The sequence below is a fragment of the Ctenopharyngodon idella genome, chromosome 5 (assembly GCF_019924925.1).
Source record: "Ctenopharyngodon idella isolate HZGC_01 chromosome 5, HZGC01, whole genome shotgun sequence".
In the NCBI taxonomy this organism is placed as follows: Eukaryota; Metazoa; Chordata; class Actinopteri; order Cypriniformes; family Xenocyprididae; genus Ctenopharyngodon; species Ctenopharyngodon idella.
The window spans coordinates 6,699,232-6,716,426 of record NC_067224.1 but is presented as its reverse complement, the minus strand read 5'-3'; the positions used below and the strand labels follow the sequence as shown (position 1 = coordinate 6,716,426).

At 36.5% G+C, this 17,195-nt stretch overlaps 1 protein-coding gene across 2 annotated transcripts in view; it reads left to right on the top strand.

Moving 5' to 3' along the window:
- tmem132e (transmembrane protein 132E) overlaps positions 1 to 17,195 on the top strand; it is a 366,256-nt gene that overhangs the window by 255,614 nt on the left and 93,447 nt on the right. The window contains exons 1-2 of one of the 2 annotated variants that reach the window (XM_051894026.1): positions 10,240 to 10,852; positions 11,806 to 12,733. In XM_051894026.1, the coding sequence (XP_051749986.1) occupies positions 10,783 to 10,852; positions 11,806 to 12,733 (998 nt within the window). In that variant the 5' untranslated portion in view covers positions 10,240 to 10,782. Of the gene's footprint in view, positions 1 to 10,239; positions 10,853 to 11,805; positions 12,734 to 17,195 lie in introns of those variants that run through there. The other variant, XM_051894027.1, reaches the window with a different exon arrangement.

Genomic DNA, 17,195 nt, shown 5'->3' with positions numbered 1-17,195 from the left:
GCAAAGCATGCTAACTGTTCTGTCGTTGTCTGCACAGATGAGCACAGTCCTGTTAGCTTGGATAGCCTGCAAGTTGACCCTGGCAAGCTCGATTACTGAAAAAAGGAGCGTTTCTGTCCGAGCGATATTTTGGAAAAAATATTACACCATTCGCAGCATTTTATAGCAATGATAAATGTTAGCCTGGTGTGTATGGCTCTGTTTGGCAAACAGCTATGCTATGTCTAGTGGGCGTCCATATGGGTTTTGCACAAAAGATTAACATGACGGCACATGCTAGTCGATGAGTTGAATAAACTCCACAGCAACTACATAAATTTATCCACCAACCATTCAGAAACATCCAGTTTCATTTTAAAAGTTGTAACTTCTTCCTGAGTGTTCAGTGTCCGACTCCAGTTTGAACAATGTAAGGCTGAACACCATTACTGACAATCCTCATTTTGGCTGCATGAGATTCTCCAGCTTTGTTGTTGTTGAGCAACCGAAGTGAGTTGAGCTCCGCCCTCTTTGGAAAAACGGCATGTTTTTGCTTACACCCAAATAGGGGCATTTTACAAGCTATAATAAATGATCTGTTGGGTATTTTGAGCTGAAACATCTCAGACACATTTTGGGGACACCAGAGACTTATATTACATCTTGTGAAAAGGGGAATAATAGGTCCCCTTTAAGAACATGCCATGCATACAGACAATTCCGCCTCTGATTTTTAATGAGACCAAACATGGGAAACAGTAAAATGGAAATAGCGAGTCATTGTTGTTTAGCAAAATGGTAGACAGATACAGTCACGCACCATCACTGTTAAGTCTAAACAATGGAGAATCAAAATCTGTCAAAGTGCACTCTGTGTGAGTTGTACTGTGTGAGTTTTGTTTAGCTAAGTAAAACTGTCATATATGGAGGTCAGTGATAATGGTCTAAATGTGCGGCCGTTGAAGCTGTGGTATGAGTTCTCAGTCACTGTGATATTGATGGTCCCTGTCAAATTCGAGGCTGCATCTACAGTTCTGTTCTCTCTGGGGAAGTGTCAGCAGGTAACAATCTATTGACATGACCGCTTAAGCTCCAGGGTATAGATATCCCATCAATACTGATGTCTATCATCTGATTGTGCTGTGTCGAAAAATAGTAAACACCTGTTGAACATTCATAATGAACTGCACTGCTGTCGTGATGGACTGCACTCTTTCTCATAAAGCACGCTTCATTAGAGCCATTTTATGGGACTATTCAGTGCAACCTGAATCACATTATCATTAAAAAAGCAATAACAATATTAATGTGTAATTTCACAGTGTTATACAAATTAAGTATAGAGTTTCATTACCTCACTTCATAGGCTACTAATGTATTTAAAATGTATAATAAATACTGTAATTAAAAAGGACATATGAAAACAGGATTTTTTTTTGCTCTTTCTCGTGTTCGCAATGTAAAGCTCACCCACATTATATCATATATCTCTGTTCAGTATACAACAGCTTGGCAGGGGTGTTATCATTCATTTCACATGCAAAGCAATTGGCCAATCATAGATAATTTACATAAAGAGGTTTTAAAGGTGCAGTAGCACAAGCCTCAAAGAGAGAGTGGAAAATTATAATGTAAAACTGAAATTTGTATGAAATATTACAACAATTTTACAACATTTATTAATGTAGGGATTATATATAAATTTATACAACTTGGTTGAAAATGTGTTAGTATAAGTAGAAATTAACATTAAATTAATTTAATGAATGCTGTTAAACATTTTTAATGGTTAGTTACTGATTTATTTTATTTTATTTTTTATTTTATTTTATTATTTTATTTTATTTTTTTTTTATTTTATTTTATTTTATTTTATTTTATTTTATATTTATTTTATTTTATTTTATTTTATTTTATTTATTTTATTTTACAAATCTGTATTTTGTCCTCTATGGAACACAAAAGAAAAAAAAAATATAAACTGTTTGTTGTTTTTTTCCATGCTGTTACAAAAAATTTAACACACAAAATAAATGGAATTTTACTATTAATTGAAATGCGTGAATATTTAAAAAAAAAACAGGCTAAATATTTTTTTTTTTTTTTTTTTTTTTTGAGTGAACCTTCGACTGGAACTTTCAAGCTTCAAAAAACATGCAGAAGCATCATAAAAGTATCAAATTGTCCACTTGGTTCATGCGTTATATATAGTCTTCTGAAATCATACAATATCTTTGTGTGAAGAACAAACCAAAATGAAAGCCATTTATTCACAATAATCTAAGTATGAAAATCAACTCCTACTTGTGTCAGTGGGGTCAGTGCACGTTTTGAAATGTCACCAAAGGTTCTTCCTAATCATATGAAACAGTTACTACTCAGTGATTATTAAAGTGATCCTAAAGAGCTTTGCAATGCCAAAAGACATGCATCTGTTGGACCTGAGGATGATCCTTACGTATTCATTAAACTTTTCCATTGTGCCTGCGGACACACGGAAATATGGAGGCACTTTGGTGACAGTCATGCATGAAAGAGTTTGATGACAGCTTGAGTGGTGCAGTTGATGCACAAGACATGTCACATCAATTTCCTGAGCATCTCATGCATGTCACGCCAATGTTCGTATCCAGTGGCTAATCAGTAATGATTTGAATGAACTTGTCACATGAGCATGTAGTTATTTTGCTTTGAGACAAGACAATGAATATGGTCTTGTGCAGTAAAAATCTCTGTTTTATAACACAAGCAGTAATAGTGCCTGTAATATTCTGTTGTTTTGTCCGGCTCTGATTTAGCTGTGACCTATAGCACTATATTAAACTTCGAATTTGCCATAAATCACTATTGCATTTGAATAAGTGCAATCTTAGCGTATAAGGAGCAGTGTCCCCTGCGGATTGCAACAGCTGACAGGTCAAGATCACAATTTTCAAATTCATCAGCAATATTCAAGGCTTAAGGTTTTACGGTTTATTGTATTTACTATTGTCGATAAGCGGTTTTTCAGGGACGGGGAGGGTGTTCATCTTTAAATCCTTGCCAGCTTAGTGGAGTCATTCCAATGAAAGACCACGACTAGCATTTCTTGAATGAAAACTGAAATATTGCTCTCGGTGCAGACGTTAATGAATAGTGGTCTTGTACGGCACACTTAGGTGGGTCTTAATCTGCTGCGATCAATGGTCTCACAGATAGAACATCTGTAGATATTGCAGGATTGTCACTTCTAGCTTTATTTGTTCCTCAAGCTGGTTGTTACATTGACTTGATACACTCTGACTGTACAAAAATAAATAAATGCAACAGTTTGAGTGAATTTACGAGCCCAGTCTCATTAGAAAAACGTGTACGTACACAAGTACGTCTTTCCATGAGACCAGGTTGGAATTTACATTCAACCAACAAGCTACATTGAGTTAGAGGAATTTAAGAATTTATAGCATAAACACAAATTTTTAAGTTGATTACTCAAAGAAATTAAGTCGCTCCAACAACCAGAGTTGTAGCTCTGGAACAAATTAATCTTATCTATTTCAATTCAAATCCACACCTATCATAGCACATGCTAAATGTAACTTATTTAGCATGTATATTTAATGAACAAGTAAGATATTACTTGTCACTGGCATTAGTGCAGTCATTGCTTACAGAGTCAATGTAGTGTTTACCTTCATGTATCTACTCTTCAGCACAATGGTAACCACAAACACTTCAACATTACAGAAACTGGCTTTGGCTTTGTTTTTATTGACTGAAATGTAACAAGGATTTCAAGAATATGAGCTTGGCAACATACTTTTACCATGTGATGTACCAGTCATGTCTAATGAAAACATAATGACAATGCTTCAGGCAGTACAGTTCATGTAAAGTGTTCATAAATCCCTGCTGGGTGACGTGCTATATTCCAACTAAAGCTTTCAAGTCGACTTGAAAGGAATATTCAGCGTACTTGTTTTCTAATGCATCTTATTGATCTTGATTGGCATTTAGTCTTTTAGTCTAAAGGAAGGATCTGTCATTATTTCCATTTCACTGCGACTTTAAACAGAATTTTTCTGATTATTTGATGTTTGATTTATAAGCTTATAATAATTGAAATTACACGGAATATTTGTACTTTTAAAAATACAATTGTTACACCACAGGACAATTTGAAATGACTTAGTGAAGGCAAAAAGTTGACTAAAATGGTGAAAAACACCAGTCATAGGAGTAAAATACACAGTTTACCTTATACATACAAATTTAAGCCTAAATTCCTTGATTAAAAAAGACGTTATGCATAAACTACCCATATATTTCTGATATAACTGATATAATGTTAATATACAAACCTACCTGTACTACTAAAATCTTTTCTTACTAAAAGCTTTGTACCTTAAAATATGCCAATAAGCACCATAACAGGTAACCGAACCAAAAGTCTAAGAAACATGTGTGAATAAATCATAATCAAATGTGATGCATCACGGAGAAACATTTTACATTTTTCAACATAATTTATAAGGTGACTCATACTTACACAAACATTATTTTAACAATATTTGACTGTGAAACCGCATCTATTTTCTTATTAAATATATAATGGGTTTTGCTGTGAATTATGTGGTAAATCATTCTTTTTATATTTGTAAAAATATTGTTCTGTGAAATCTAATATAGTTTTTTTTTTTTTTCTTTTTTTTACTGCAGGTTAGCATTTCTGCATGCTTTTTCGCTAAATTACATTCTTTAACCAAAGCCCCTAATCTGTGTATAGTTTTTCACATTTTCTCTGTTGATTGTGGAGGAAGATCTACAGAATGTAAAAATGCAAATGGAAATGCGTTAAACTGTGCTGAGAATACTGCGCTCTTACTAGTAGCTGAACGCAAATTAGCCAAGATATATGTTAAATGGTTGGTGGATACGTACAACTTTGTGAATGACTGGTGTTTAAATTATGCAGAACTTTCTGTGGGCAATGATTCTGTGCAGGCAGGTTGCATACAAACCCTTTTAAGCAATAGAAATCATATTCTAAATTGACTAAAAAAAAAATGAAATGAGGAATCCACATATTTCAAACAACAATAATCGAATGTTAATAAAAGACCATTGAAAGGTCCTTTGAAATGGTTTCAAACCGCTCACAGATATTTAGTGTCTAGTCTGAGCACTGAAGATGCTACAGACTGTATTGTTTATCAAGGTGAAAGCAATGTGCTTTATACTTATGATCATTTATCAACATACCCAGACACCTTCTCAGTCAATACACTCATTAGAATTCCCAGTGGAATGGGCTTTTCCCTATTGTTTTTGTTTTCAGGCTCATTAAACAGTCTTCTAAAGTACAATCAATGCAGTTAGCAAAAATACTTGTGTGTGAGTCTGTGTGTGTATTTGTGAGCAGGTATGAATACACTTATGTCAGACATCTTATTACATGTTCTGTGATTCATGAGTTCCAAGCCAGGCAAATCACATTGCAATGCTAAATAATGCATCAGTATCTGAATCAGTGTTTTGATGTATTTATAAAATAATATATATGGTTATAAAATAATGTAGTTAGTTAATAAATACAAACATTATTACCTTTCTTTGGACAGGAATTTTGAGCCATGTTCAAATCCAGAAATTCTCATGCTAACAATGTCTTTTTCACAGCTTCTGGAACTGAGGCTACTTTTTTTTCTCTACTGTGCATAGAATCATAATTTTGCTTAGTTACTATAATTAGCCAGTTAAATATTTCATAATCTGAATTTGTGGCAATGCGCCTCACCATCCGAATTCACTGGATTCTGATTTATATCCTGTCAAACTCTTAATGACAAATCTCCTCATTCCCTTTCATTTAATTCTACCATAAATGACTTTGCAGCAAAGCAATGGCACCGCATTAGCAATCAGCTCCCCACTCAGTATCTCACATGTTCTGTTATTAAGTCAATTTTCATCCACTCATAGCAAAAGGCACTTGTAGGACAGACAAGGGCAAGTGGTGCAAAGAAGAGCAAATACATTAGGCCTCCTGGTATTGAATGCTGAAATAATGGCAAAATATGGTCAGCAGTTAAGAGTTGGAACATCTCAAAGCCCATTTCCCTCTAAACATTTCCTTTCAGCACCTTCTTTTCAGTGAAAACAGGAACCATGGTGCTATAATGAAGAGAATGCAATGCAATGGTAGTCACTATTTGTGATACGGCAAGGCCTGACGTGATGCTAACGGTCTGAGCGCCTGTTTCTTATGTAAATCACTTCATTTGCAACTGTTGCTTGTCATGCTAACTCAAGGCAGAGTTCATTCACTAGCCTCTGAATCACAGCGACTGACAGGTTCGTTAGCATAGCCTCGGATCAAAAGGTTTGTTGGACACTCCAGAGCTCTTATGGTTATAAATTCCTATTGAATGTATTTTGGGTGAATTCTTTATTTGGCTAACTGATGAATGCTGCTGAACTCATGAGGAAGAGTGAGGTGTGATGATACTAACATAAAACCCTTAGTACAACTGTAAAGGACTGCACACTTAATCGAATAATCAAGATTATGATTACGGATGCTGTGTTTAACAAACATGAAACTGACGATTGCAGCATTTCATTTAGGTCTACTTAAATGAGGTTGCATCAAAATTGTTTATTTACAACATTTGTTGTTGTTGCTTCGGTTTAGTTTTGTAGCCAACTGCAGACTCATGAATGCAAATAAGAGGTGTTTAAGTTACTCTATAGACCTGTCAATAGCAATAAACACCTAATGAGTTTTCAGCAGTCTCATCCACAGATATAGATAGACAAATAAATGGTTTATATTTCACTTGAGTTTGCAGTGGCAGCTTCAGTGATTATAGCATGATGGGAGCATTCTAATGTCACGTAGCTCACTTTCTATAAACAATTTATACAAAATTTGATGAACAGTTTTGTTTTTCATACTTCTAAGAAGGCCAGTGTGAAGATGAAGTGTCTTGTTTTTTACTAATGCATGAAACAGCAATATACAACACTTTTTTTAGTATGTATGTGCAGACTACATAAAAATATGGTACAGTTGCACCAAACAAATAAGTGTGTTAATGTAAATGTCATAAATCATTAATTTATTACAATTTCAATGGAAATAATTCTAGTAATTGTGCAGTTAATTCTCATATTGTATTTTCAGAGAATATTTTCAGAGAGTTTTGGAATATACTACCTAAAATTGTCACTATCGAAACACAATAATAAATTATTTAATAAGAAGGGTTACATTGACCTATTAAGATTTTGTTAACATCTACCTTGTAAATATATTTTTTTGCTATTTTTTAAAAATTAACAATATTTCAAGTGTAATTTATGAGATTTGTTGTATTTTGAATCCAATCCTTCCTTGTTAAAGGCATAAAGTTTATCATACTGATTTCAAAGTTAGGGATTCATTAGTCTGAATATACATTGAACCAAACACTACAATAATAACTTAGTTGATAATTCAATATACTTTATTTTTGACAAAACATCCCATGTTTCGGTCGTGACTGCACATTTTCGGTAGTGACAGTAATGTGTTGGTAACCACCACATCACATTACAGAATTTTAACTCACAAACTAAAACACTACTAAAACATACTAAAATACTAATGATTTGCATAATTGTACTAAAATTTGTTTATTTCCCCCAAATAAATGATTATGTGTTTCCTTTTGTCACTACCAAACAATGATGACATGTTTTGGTCATGACTGTTTCGGTAGTGACAGTTTTAGATACTTTTGAGCTTAGCTCAAAGATGCTAATCAGCACATGGGTAGCTTGCACAGTTCTGAGCAGTTGTACACACACAAACACTAAATTTGATCAAATAACACCCAAAAACCGATGTCACAACCAAAACTTCACCACATGTTTCGGTTGTTACTCTTTCGGTAGTGACAGTTTTAGATACTTTTGAGCTTAGCTCAAAGATGCTAATCAGCACATGGGTAGCTTGCACAGTTCTGAGCAGTTGTACACACACAAACACAAAATTTGATCAAATAACACCAAAAAAACAATGATGTCACAACCATAACTTTACCACATGTTTCGGTTGTGACTGTTCTGGTAGTGACAATTTTAGATACTTTTGAGCCTAGCTCAAAGATGCTAATCAGCACATGTTTTTTTAAAAACAACTATGGAAAAAAATTGCTAAAATTATTTCAATATCATTTTCACAAGTTGAAATTTAGGGGTTAGGGTTCGGAAAAAGCCAGCTTCCAATTGAAAGTACCCAATAAATTATGATTTTATATATATTAAGCTTACTGATATTTTAAATATTATTGTGGGATTCAATAGATAATAGAAGGATCTTAGTAAACATTGAAAATTTGAATACATAAATGCTTTTTAAGTGTGTGTGTTTTTTTTTTGTTTTTTTTTTTGGTTGTGGGACAGCAGTTTGCACCAATTCTGTAGAATGGCCCATTTATGAATTGAAATCTTACCTCAGTAAGATTTCCACAGATGTGACTTTATCAATCATGGAATTATGCAAATTTTTGTGTTTGCAAATTGAATGTTGCATTCTCCTTGTCTGCCGTATAGTGATTTACCTTTCAAGTTGCATCATCCCAATCTTTGATCACATGTCACATTTTGTATTCTCACTGCCTCTTCTTCATTCAATTTCCCCTCTGCGCATTTCCTTTGGGTACACTTGAATGCAATAATTCAAATGGAACAATTCCACTTGCACTTCTCGTGTCTCTTTATAGAGATGTTTCTGAGGTACAGCTCATTAATTAACTCGGTACTCTGTACAATTTGTTCAGTAATTCAAACCGGGAAATAATATAACATGCCATTGAATCATTTTCCAACTTTAACAGACTCCGAAACAAATGACAACATCAAGTTTGCAATCGTAGGTTATGCACACTTTCATAATGTGTGTGTGGTGCACGTGGGTGGGGGGACTTCTTTTCTAATGCTTATTGTTGTCACATTTTTTTTCTAAGAAAAAGCAGCATGGATTATTTCCTAGAGCAATTGCCCCACTAGACAGATTATTTCAAAGGAAATGTGCATGCTTGTGGGGAATTTCTTATTTTCCTTCCAGCATCTTACATTGCCCATGAGTCAAAAATAAGTGTGGGATTACAGAGAAAAAATGACAGCAATGGTGAGTTATATTAAACAGTGCAACTTTGACATTTCAAAGGCGTATTCCATTATCTCTCATAAGGCTGCAGCTCAAAAGCTACAGAAAGCCCCCAGGATTGTATCGAGCCACAGTCATTGACCAACAGATGTGTATCCTGTTACTGAGTTCAGCAGCAGCCGCCGCCACTCCACTACACCCAGAGGTCTATTAGTGGGGCTGGGAGGGAGGGATCGGGGTGGACTTTTGGTGTCATGTTGTACTCCCATATGTGCCTTCTCTTTGACACAGTGCAGAGCCTATGCAATGATGGGCATGATGTATTAGAATATGTGACCTCTCATACTGTGTATCCCTGGGGGCACTGGAAGCACATAATCCGATGAAGCTATTGAAACCATATATACATTAGACTGCCTGTATCTGGAAAACTAGCTCTTTGGTGCCTAATGTGTTTGTAATGGATTGGCTTTCAGAGGCATTAGCTCATCCCTTTAAGAGATATTCATGTCTGTTTCTACAAGCCACAGCCACACCAAAAGGTGTTCAGACCTACAATTGTGAAACCCAATCTGTGGGCTTTTATAATCTTTACCTGTTGAATGAGCACAATGATAAATGTCAGAAATGTAATGGAGCAGAGGGAACCTCTCTTGAAAGAAGTCTCAAAGATGTAATTTGCTTCACAGAAAGTGTCACTCAGTAAGTTGCATTCCAGCTGAGGAATGCACTGGTCAGAAATATTTCTTAATGATATTTTGCTGCTCTTTGTGCAGATATTTTATTTGTTGTAGTAGTGGGATAGCTTGGCTCAGAGCATCATCCCACATATTATAGTTAATTTCCTTCTCTGAGCTCTCGAGAACTCTCTGGGTGATTGGAAGGGCAGAGCACCCACCACCTTCCACCCCCATCCCCCATCTTCATTCAAATGTATCTTCCAGGGGCCGTCGGATGAGGAAAGGAGGAGAGCTAATTCGTCAATGATCTTCCCACTAATCCCCCACTCTTTGCCTGAAGGCGCTCAAGCTATGCATCCCTCCCCCAAACCCAGCCCCCCTAACAAATACACTCTCCCTCACACAGACACATTCAGAGTCTGCCTCAACACGTCTAGTGGGAGAAGATGAATGTAATAGGGTAGTTTGTAGTCTGCCACACTGGTGTCCTGGGAGGAGTGCTTTTGCACTGGCTGTGAATGAGAGCTAAAGAGTTTATTACAGTTTGGGGTGAGGTGTGGTGAGACAGGGCGGTGTCTAGGCTTTGTCTCGGGCTGTAAGAGGAGAACGGGATCTGCTAGGAGGAGTCACAATTAAACAGGAACTGCAGAGAATAGATGGAGTGAGCGAATGCTAGTGTGAACTCACTCCGATCATGCTGCAGGGCAGGAGGTGCCTTCGGAGCCTCCCAACAGGCACGAGTGATCAGTGTCTTTCAGATCTTTGAGCAGGTTCTGGATACAGTTGGATTACTACTGAGAGGATACTACTCATGTGCTTTCAAGTTTGGAGACTTTGAGCAGGTTTTCAAAGCTTAAACTGAGCTTGATCTGCAGCTATCAGACTTTTTTTCTACAGTTTGGCTGAAGCTGCACAGATACTCTTTTTGTGTACCTGTGAAGTGATTCAAGTTGTGAAGTACCCAGTTTAAATGCAAAGCATTTGTGGAATATGGGACATTTTGTTGTTCAAGTGGATTTGCCATGGATTCTCTGTTCACTTCGCCTTGTCATTATGATAAGTAAGTTTTATCATTCCCCTGATTTTTGAGAGCATGTTCTATATTTGAATAGAGTGCATGAGGATGAATTGAGTTCTCAAATAACATAAGCATCTCCCCATACAGTAACTCTACATTACAAGTGTTTTCTATAGCTTTTTTGTTTGGTCAACTTTGCTTTGAATATCTCTCCAGGAGTCTCTATTTCTCTCCAGTACAGGCAGATTATGATCAGCGTATTGAAGTTTCTCCACAATTGATTGGGCATCTAGTCTTAGGTAGTTAATCTTAGGAGCCCAAGAGATAGAGATCAATGATGTCTTCTGTGTACAATATGTTATCGGACAAACTGTTGCATGCTAGTCGATATCTCACCTCACTCTAAATAGTGAGAATTTCTGGTAAAGATGATCAGCTCTATCCTCTCAGCCAAAGTATTCTCCTATATAAATTTATTGCTCATTATTTGAATTCATACAAGTCCGACTTATCCGAAACAGTTCATTTGGAAACCTCTGTCTCTTGCATGCCATTAATCAGCATCTATTGTCAGAGCCAACTGAGCTCTCGAGGCATGAAAGCGAGAACAAGCATTCATTTGAAAAACATTGTTCACTTTCTTGAAAAATGGAGACTTTTTCCCTGCCACCAGCAAATACAGAAAAGATATTGAATTCCTTTTTATGCAATGAATGAGCTTTTTGCTACTTGTAATTTTTTCTTTGTTTTCCCCCAAGAGCCACTCACAGTGTTGTAACTCAAGGGTTTTCCACTGTAAAGCTGTATGAAGTTGAGTGCCCACTTAAGGGTTCAGTGTTGAGCATAAGCAGGATTCCGTGAACTCCATGTGTTCTTAAATTCCTAAATCACCTCTACTGAGTTTGAACCTGTGTGTTAGCAGTTTTGATTCTTGGCTATCACAGAATATTGTCAGTGCTTATTTAACAGTATTTTTTCTTGTTTTGTCTTTACAGTTGCTGGTAAAGTTTCCCCTACCAGTTCCGATGCTCTCTTCAGCGTCCCTGTTCCTAGTACCACCTCCAGTCCACCAGAAGTTTACCTCCCTGCTAACTTTAAGCTCTCCAACACACAGCTGGCCTTCTTTCTCCAGGAGACCCGAGTTCCATCATATGGCAGCCAACGTGGACACCCTCTTCAGCGCTCCGAAAGCTTTGTGGTCTTCCAGACCAAGGAGCTGCCTGCAATCAACATCTCACTTGGGCCTTTCACCCAAGATCAGACGTTGTCCAAGGACCTACTGCAGCCGTCAAGTCCTTTGGACATTCCTGGAAGGCTGACGGTCAACTGGAAGGTCCGGGCCTTTATTGTACAGTCTAGAGTGTTTGCTAGTAATCCATTGGTTCAGGTCCTGTTCTATATCGCAGGACGAGACTGGGATGACTTCAAGATTCAGGACAAGCTTCCATGTGTGAGGCTGCATGCTTTTAGAGATGTTCGAGAGATCAAAACTTCCTGCAGGCTTCAAGGGAATCTTGCGCAGTGCTTGGCCCAACTGGATCTCCCTTCCACATGGTTTAATGTTAATGTAGCACCACTGGGTCGCAGAAAGTCTTCAGGAACAGATGGGCTTGAATTAAGTGGGGAGACCCTTCAAGTGGAGCTTTACTATACTCTCCATGATCCAGACAGCAATGATGAGTGTGGGGAGAGCTACCCACGCCGAGGAGGGGCATCCAGAGGGGAGAGCTCTTCCCAACAACCACTTCTGCGTATTGGGAGCATCAGTTTGTATCAGCCCAGTCAGGAACAATTGGTGGTAGACAAACAGCTTGACAAGAACCTCTTCCTGAGGCTACCAGAGAGGCCATTAAAGCCAGGAGAGACCCTCAACATCTACCTGCTCTTGGTCCCAAATTCAACTGTGGAGCAGTTTACACTCAAGTAAGTAATTTTCTAATTTATATGTGTTTGGGGTGGTCTATCATGGATTATACTCAATAACAAGCAAATTCTCAGCAAAATAGTTGTGCATAGTAGTGCGTATACACCAAGTCAGGCTTTATTCCTGTGTCATTCACTGTCTCGATGTCTGCATGTTTTCTGAGAGCTAAAAAAAAACTCATTGACTCATATTCCTTACAAGGTAAAAACAGATTTACAAGAGACGAGACACAAATCATAGAGGATCTAACTAAATCTCTAGCGGAGTGCCAGGCTTTAAGAGATTGTGAGAAGGATTCTGCTTTTCAAAGTAAAGACATAATGGGTATTAATTGACATCTGTTCAAATTAAATTTCTCATGAGCTTGACCCAGTTCTTGTCAAATTAGAGCCAAGGGGATACGAGGCATATTTCTTATCTGGCCTGTGTGTTTTAATTTTATTTCTCATTGTCAACAGAATTGGAGGGTTAGGGTTCTTGTGTAGTAAAATTATTATTTAAATCCTTGAAGGCATAGGAAAATTAGCCTTTTTTTCTCCTCAGATGAGTGAAATGGGAGGTAGGATATTAGCTGCTCTTTGAGGCATGTCGAAGGAACGCTTCATAAACAGAGTCTTTCTAATTGTAATGGAAACTCACAGACTTCAATCTAGAAATTCACAGTGAATTAATTAGGCTTCGATAACTCATTAACCCGAACAGGAGCAGACAGAGCTGTGGTGTAGCCTTAGCAAGTATAGTTCATTAAGTTTTATCTGACATAGTCTGAACTTTAGTCTGTGTGTCTACAGAGTGGAGTGAATTTTAGTAGAGTTTGACAGTTATGATCGGTCAGAAGGTGTTGCAATCGGTATACTATATTTTTGTTAAACTTTCTACATCACCACTATATTGGAGAACAAGAATGATAAATACATTTTCAGTGCTCTATTAAAGTACTATACGCACTAGCTCTTATGATAGTTCCCATTTTAAAGAAAAAAAATTAAGGTGAATGTCTTTTTTATGGTAGTTGTCTTGGTATACTGACACCTAGTGGTGTGGATGCAATATCACACTATGCCCTACTCGCTGTCAGACGTGATTCATTTATTCAACGATCAAAATTTCCTGATAATAGGACTTTTTTACTGAGACAAAAGCAAGCGGTTTTTGTTTGGTCATATGTTCTCAACATGGGTGTCTCAATAAGGCAAATGTAAAAATAAAACCCTCCAGCTTTTATTAGGCTAGCGATGATGTGAGTCTACTTTATTTAAACAATTTTTCAAAAGTGGTGTTCATTATTTTGTGTAAAGCCTTTTTTAATGAAATATAATGAAATATTGAGTGCATCTTTAAAATAGTTCTTCTTTTGAGGACACATAAATCAATATAATATGTCACATAGCCTTTAAAGAAACCTGCTCAAATTACAGAGCAGATGTGGGCATTTCATCCGCAGTGATGTGTCCATATAGTGACAGAGTACGTTGCTGCTTGTCACTACAAGCATCATGATCCATTTTCTGAACCTAATCCTCTTAATGTTATGGCATATGCAGAGAATTATCCTTAGTTTGGAAGTGAAATCTGGGAGAGTTATCTTAATACTGTGGCATTTTAGCAAAAAGGACCATCAAACTGATTGATATTGTAAAGAAGCAGTTGCCTAATTTCTATTCCATGTCATGAGGGAATGATTTAATACCTTTTTCCAATCTAATATCTTCAATGAAAGTTCATCTGCAGTATTTTTTCAGTTTACTGTGATATTAAATTCCAAAACAGTAAATCTCTCTGACCTCATACTTTTATGCACTCGTATTGGAGTTTTGTGTGGTCCAATATGGTGGCATTAATTCTCCAAGGAAAAGCTGAAGAGCAATAAAAGCTCAGGCAAAAAGAAAAGAGATGAAAGTCAGAAGTTGAGAACTCTGAGCCAGTCAACTCAATGGGAGGTGAATTAAACTGTGCTGGGAGCCAAAAGTTGAGGGATACCAACAAAAAAGGCTATTAAAGATGTAATAAAGGAAGTCTTTAAATATGAATTAAGCTCGGCTGAAGTCGCCCCCGACTTCTCATTCCTTCCCACCACCAGGTTCCTTTCATTTTTCGTACATTATAAGACATTCAACTGTTTTCATCTGTTATTTATAGAGACTGCATCTTAAAGGAATTAATCATGTAGAAATATTAGATTTCGAATCTACATTGTTAACCTGCTGGTCATTATAGACCATAATCGCAGAGTAAGAATTATTGCCTCGCCATTGGAGAATGATCATGAAAAACAGTGTTTTGTACGTGTAACAACTGAAACAAATCACAATATTTGGGTCTGCCAGGGGGCTACTTCAGAGCTGTTGAGGCAATACAAGATTGTTGTGAGTATCTTATTAGCATTTAAATGTCTTTTAAATTAAATTGGCTACATTAGTACGTGTACAATTGGTTTCCAGCAATTCAGGCAAACAGCTGTTGTGAGGCAAAAGCCAGTGGTATCCTTCAATCATTTGCCTACCCAGGAGGTCAGAAAAATATTCTAAATAAAATGTTTTCAAGTTGAAAGCTGAGTTGTTGAATTGTACAAAGATTAGTTGGCCTGTCCCAGTTCTCTGAATCAGAATATGGTTGGTTAGTTGTTATTAATATTGGTGTAAAACTATGGACATGAATCATGTTCTAAAGAGCTGTTGCTATTATGTTTTATCGTCGGCTTGCAGATGATAAAATGGCCAAAACAACCACATAAACATACTTTGAAGAGAGGCCATATTTAGGGACCAGAATAACTTAGAAACTTGGAGGTGGGCCCCATGGACTTGGGCCAGTAAACAACAACCATAAACTCCTTAGTAATCGCCAAGCAGCACCATAGCAACAACACAAAATAGCCTAGAAACTGCACAGCAACATGATAAAAACCTTTCTAACGCCTTAACACAACTGTAGCCTTGTGGCGGTGAGATTGCACTTTCTATTCAGAAAATGTGTAAATCAAATTCTGATCAGTATTTGCATTGACCAATTCCATTAGTTAGCAAACAGTGAAGTAATAATGAAAAATAACATGCTGTTTCTTTATCAACACTTCATACCAACTAAATGGTTCAAAGTAAATCGTCCAACATAGTCATCCTTTGTATACGTTTATCATATTTGATACAGTACCGGTCAACATTAAAGTTTTTTTAATGTTTTTGAAAGTAGTCTCTTAATATCAAAAATACAGTAAAAACAAGATCTTAGAAGAAGAAGATCTAAAAAAAAAAAGATTTCTGAAGGATTTCTGAAGGATCATGTGACACTGAAGACTGGAGTAATGATGATGAAAATTCAGCTTTGCATCACAAGAATAAATTACATTTACATTTAACCAGTTAATTTAAATTGTAATAATATTTCACATTATTACTGTTTTTACTGTGTTTTTAATCAAATAAATGCAACCTTGGTGAGATTAAGAGACTGCTTTCAAAAACATTAAAAAACCCCAATGCCTCAATGTTTCCAAACTTTTGACTGTGCTTGAGGCTTTTATGGCTCTCATATTATTGTGAGAATATGAAGCTCATACTCGAGGATAAAAAAATACCTTGATTTTATTCAGAGGCCCAAACAGAGCAGAAATATGCAATTTTTGCAAGTATGCAAAAAGATGCAATTCTGATAGCTTGTAGTGTATCAATGATTTTTTTTATTTTTTTTATAACAGACTACTATACATAAAATGCATATAAATATCAGTTGTCATTCAACAGTTGTCCCAATAATGTCTTAGTAAGAATATATTTAAATGCTTAGTTTTATGATCACAGCTCTGTAGTTTTTATTGTGTTATGATGTATGAATAATCAAGTCAACCTAAGTTGCTTTAGTCCAGTAAGTGTTCATCTTGAAATATTACTAACAATTTAAAAGTTATTCTTATGTTTATTTTATAAAAATCATTAAAGGAACACTCCACTTTTTTTGAAAATATGCTCATTTTCCAACTCCCCTAGAGTTAAACAGTTGAGTTTTACCATTTTCGAATCCATTCAGCCGATTTCCGGGTCTGGCGGTACCACTTTTAGCATAGCTTAGCATAGTTCATTGAATCTGATTAGACCGTTAGCATCTCGTTAAAAAATGACCAAAGAGTTTCAATATTTTTCCTATTTAAAACTTGACTCTTCTGTAGTTACATCATGTACTAAGACCGACGGAAAATGAAAAGTTGTGATTTTCTAGGCCGATATAGCTAGGAACTATACTCTCATTCCGGCGTAATAATCAAGGAACTTTGCTGCCGTACCATGGCTGCAGCAGCCGCAATGATATTACGCAGCGTCTCTCACAAATGTCTCCATGGTTGCAAGGCACGCTCCCTGTGCAAGCAGGGGGTCACAGGCGCTGCGTAATATCATTGCGCCTGCTGCAGCCATGGTACGGCAGCAAAGTTCCTTGATTATTACGCCGGAATGAGAGTATAGTTCC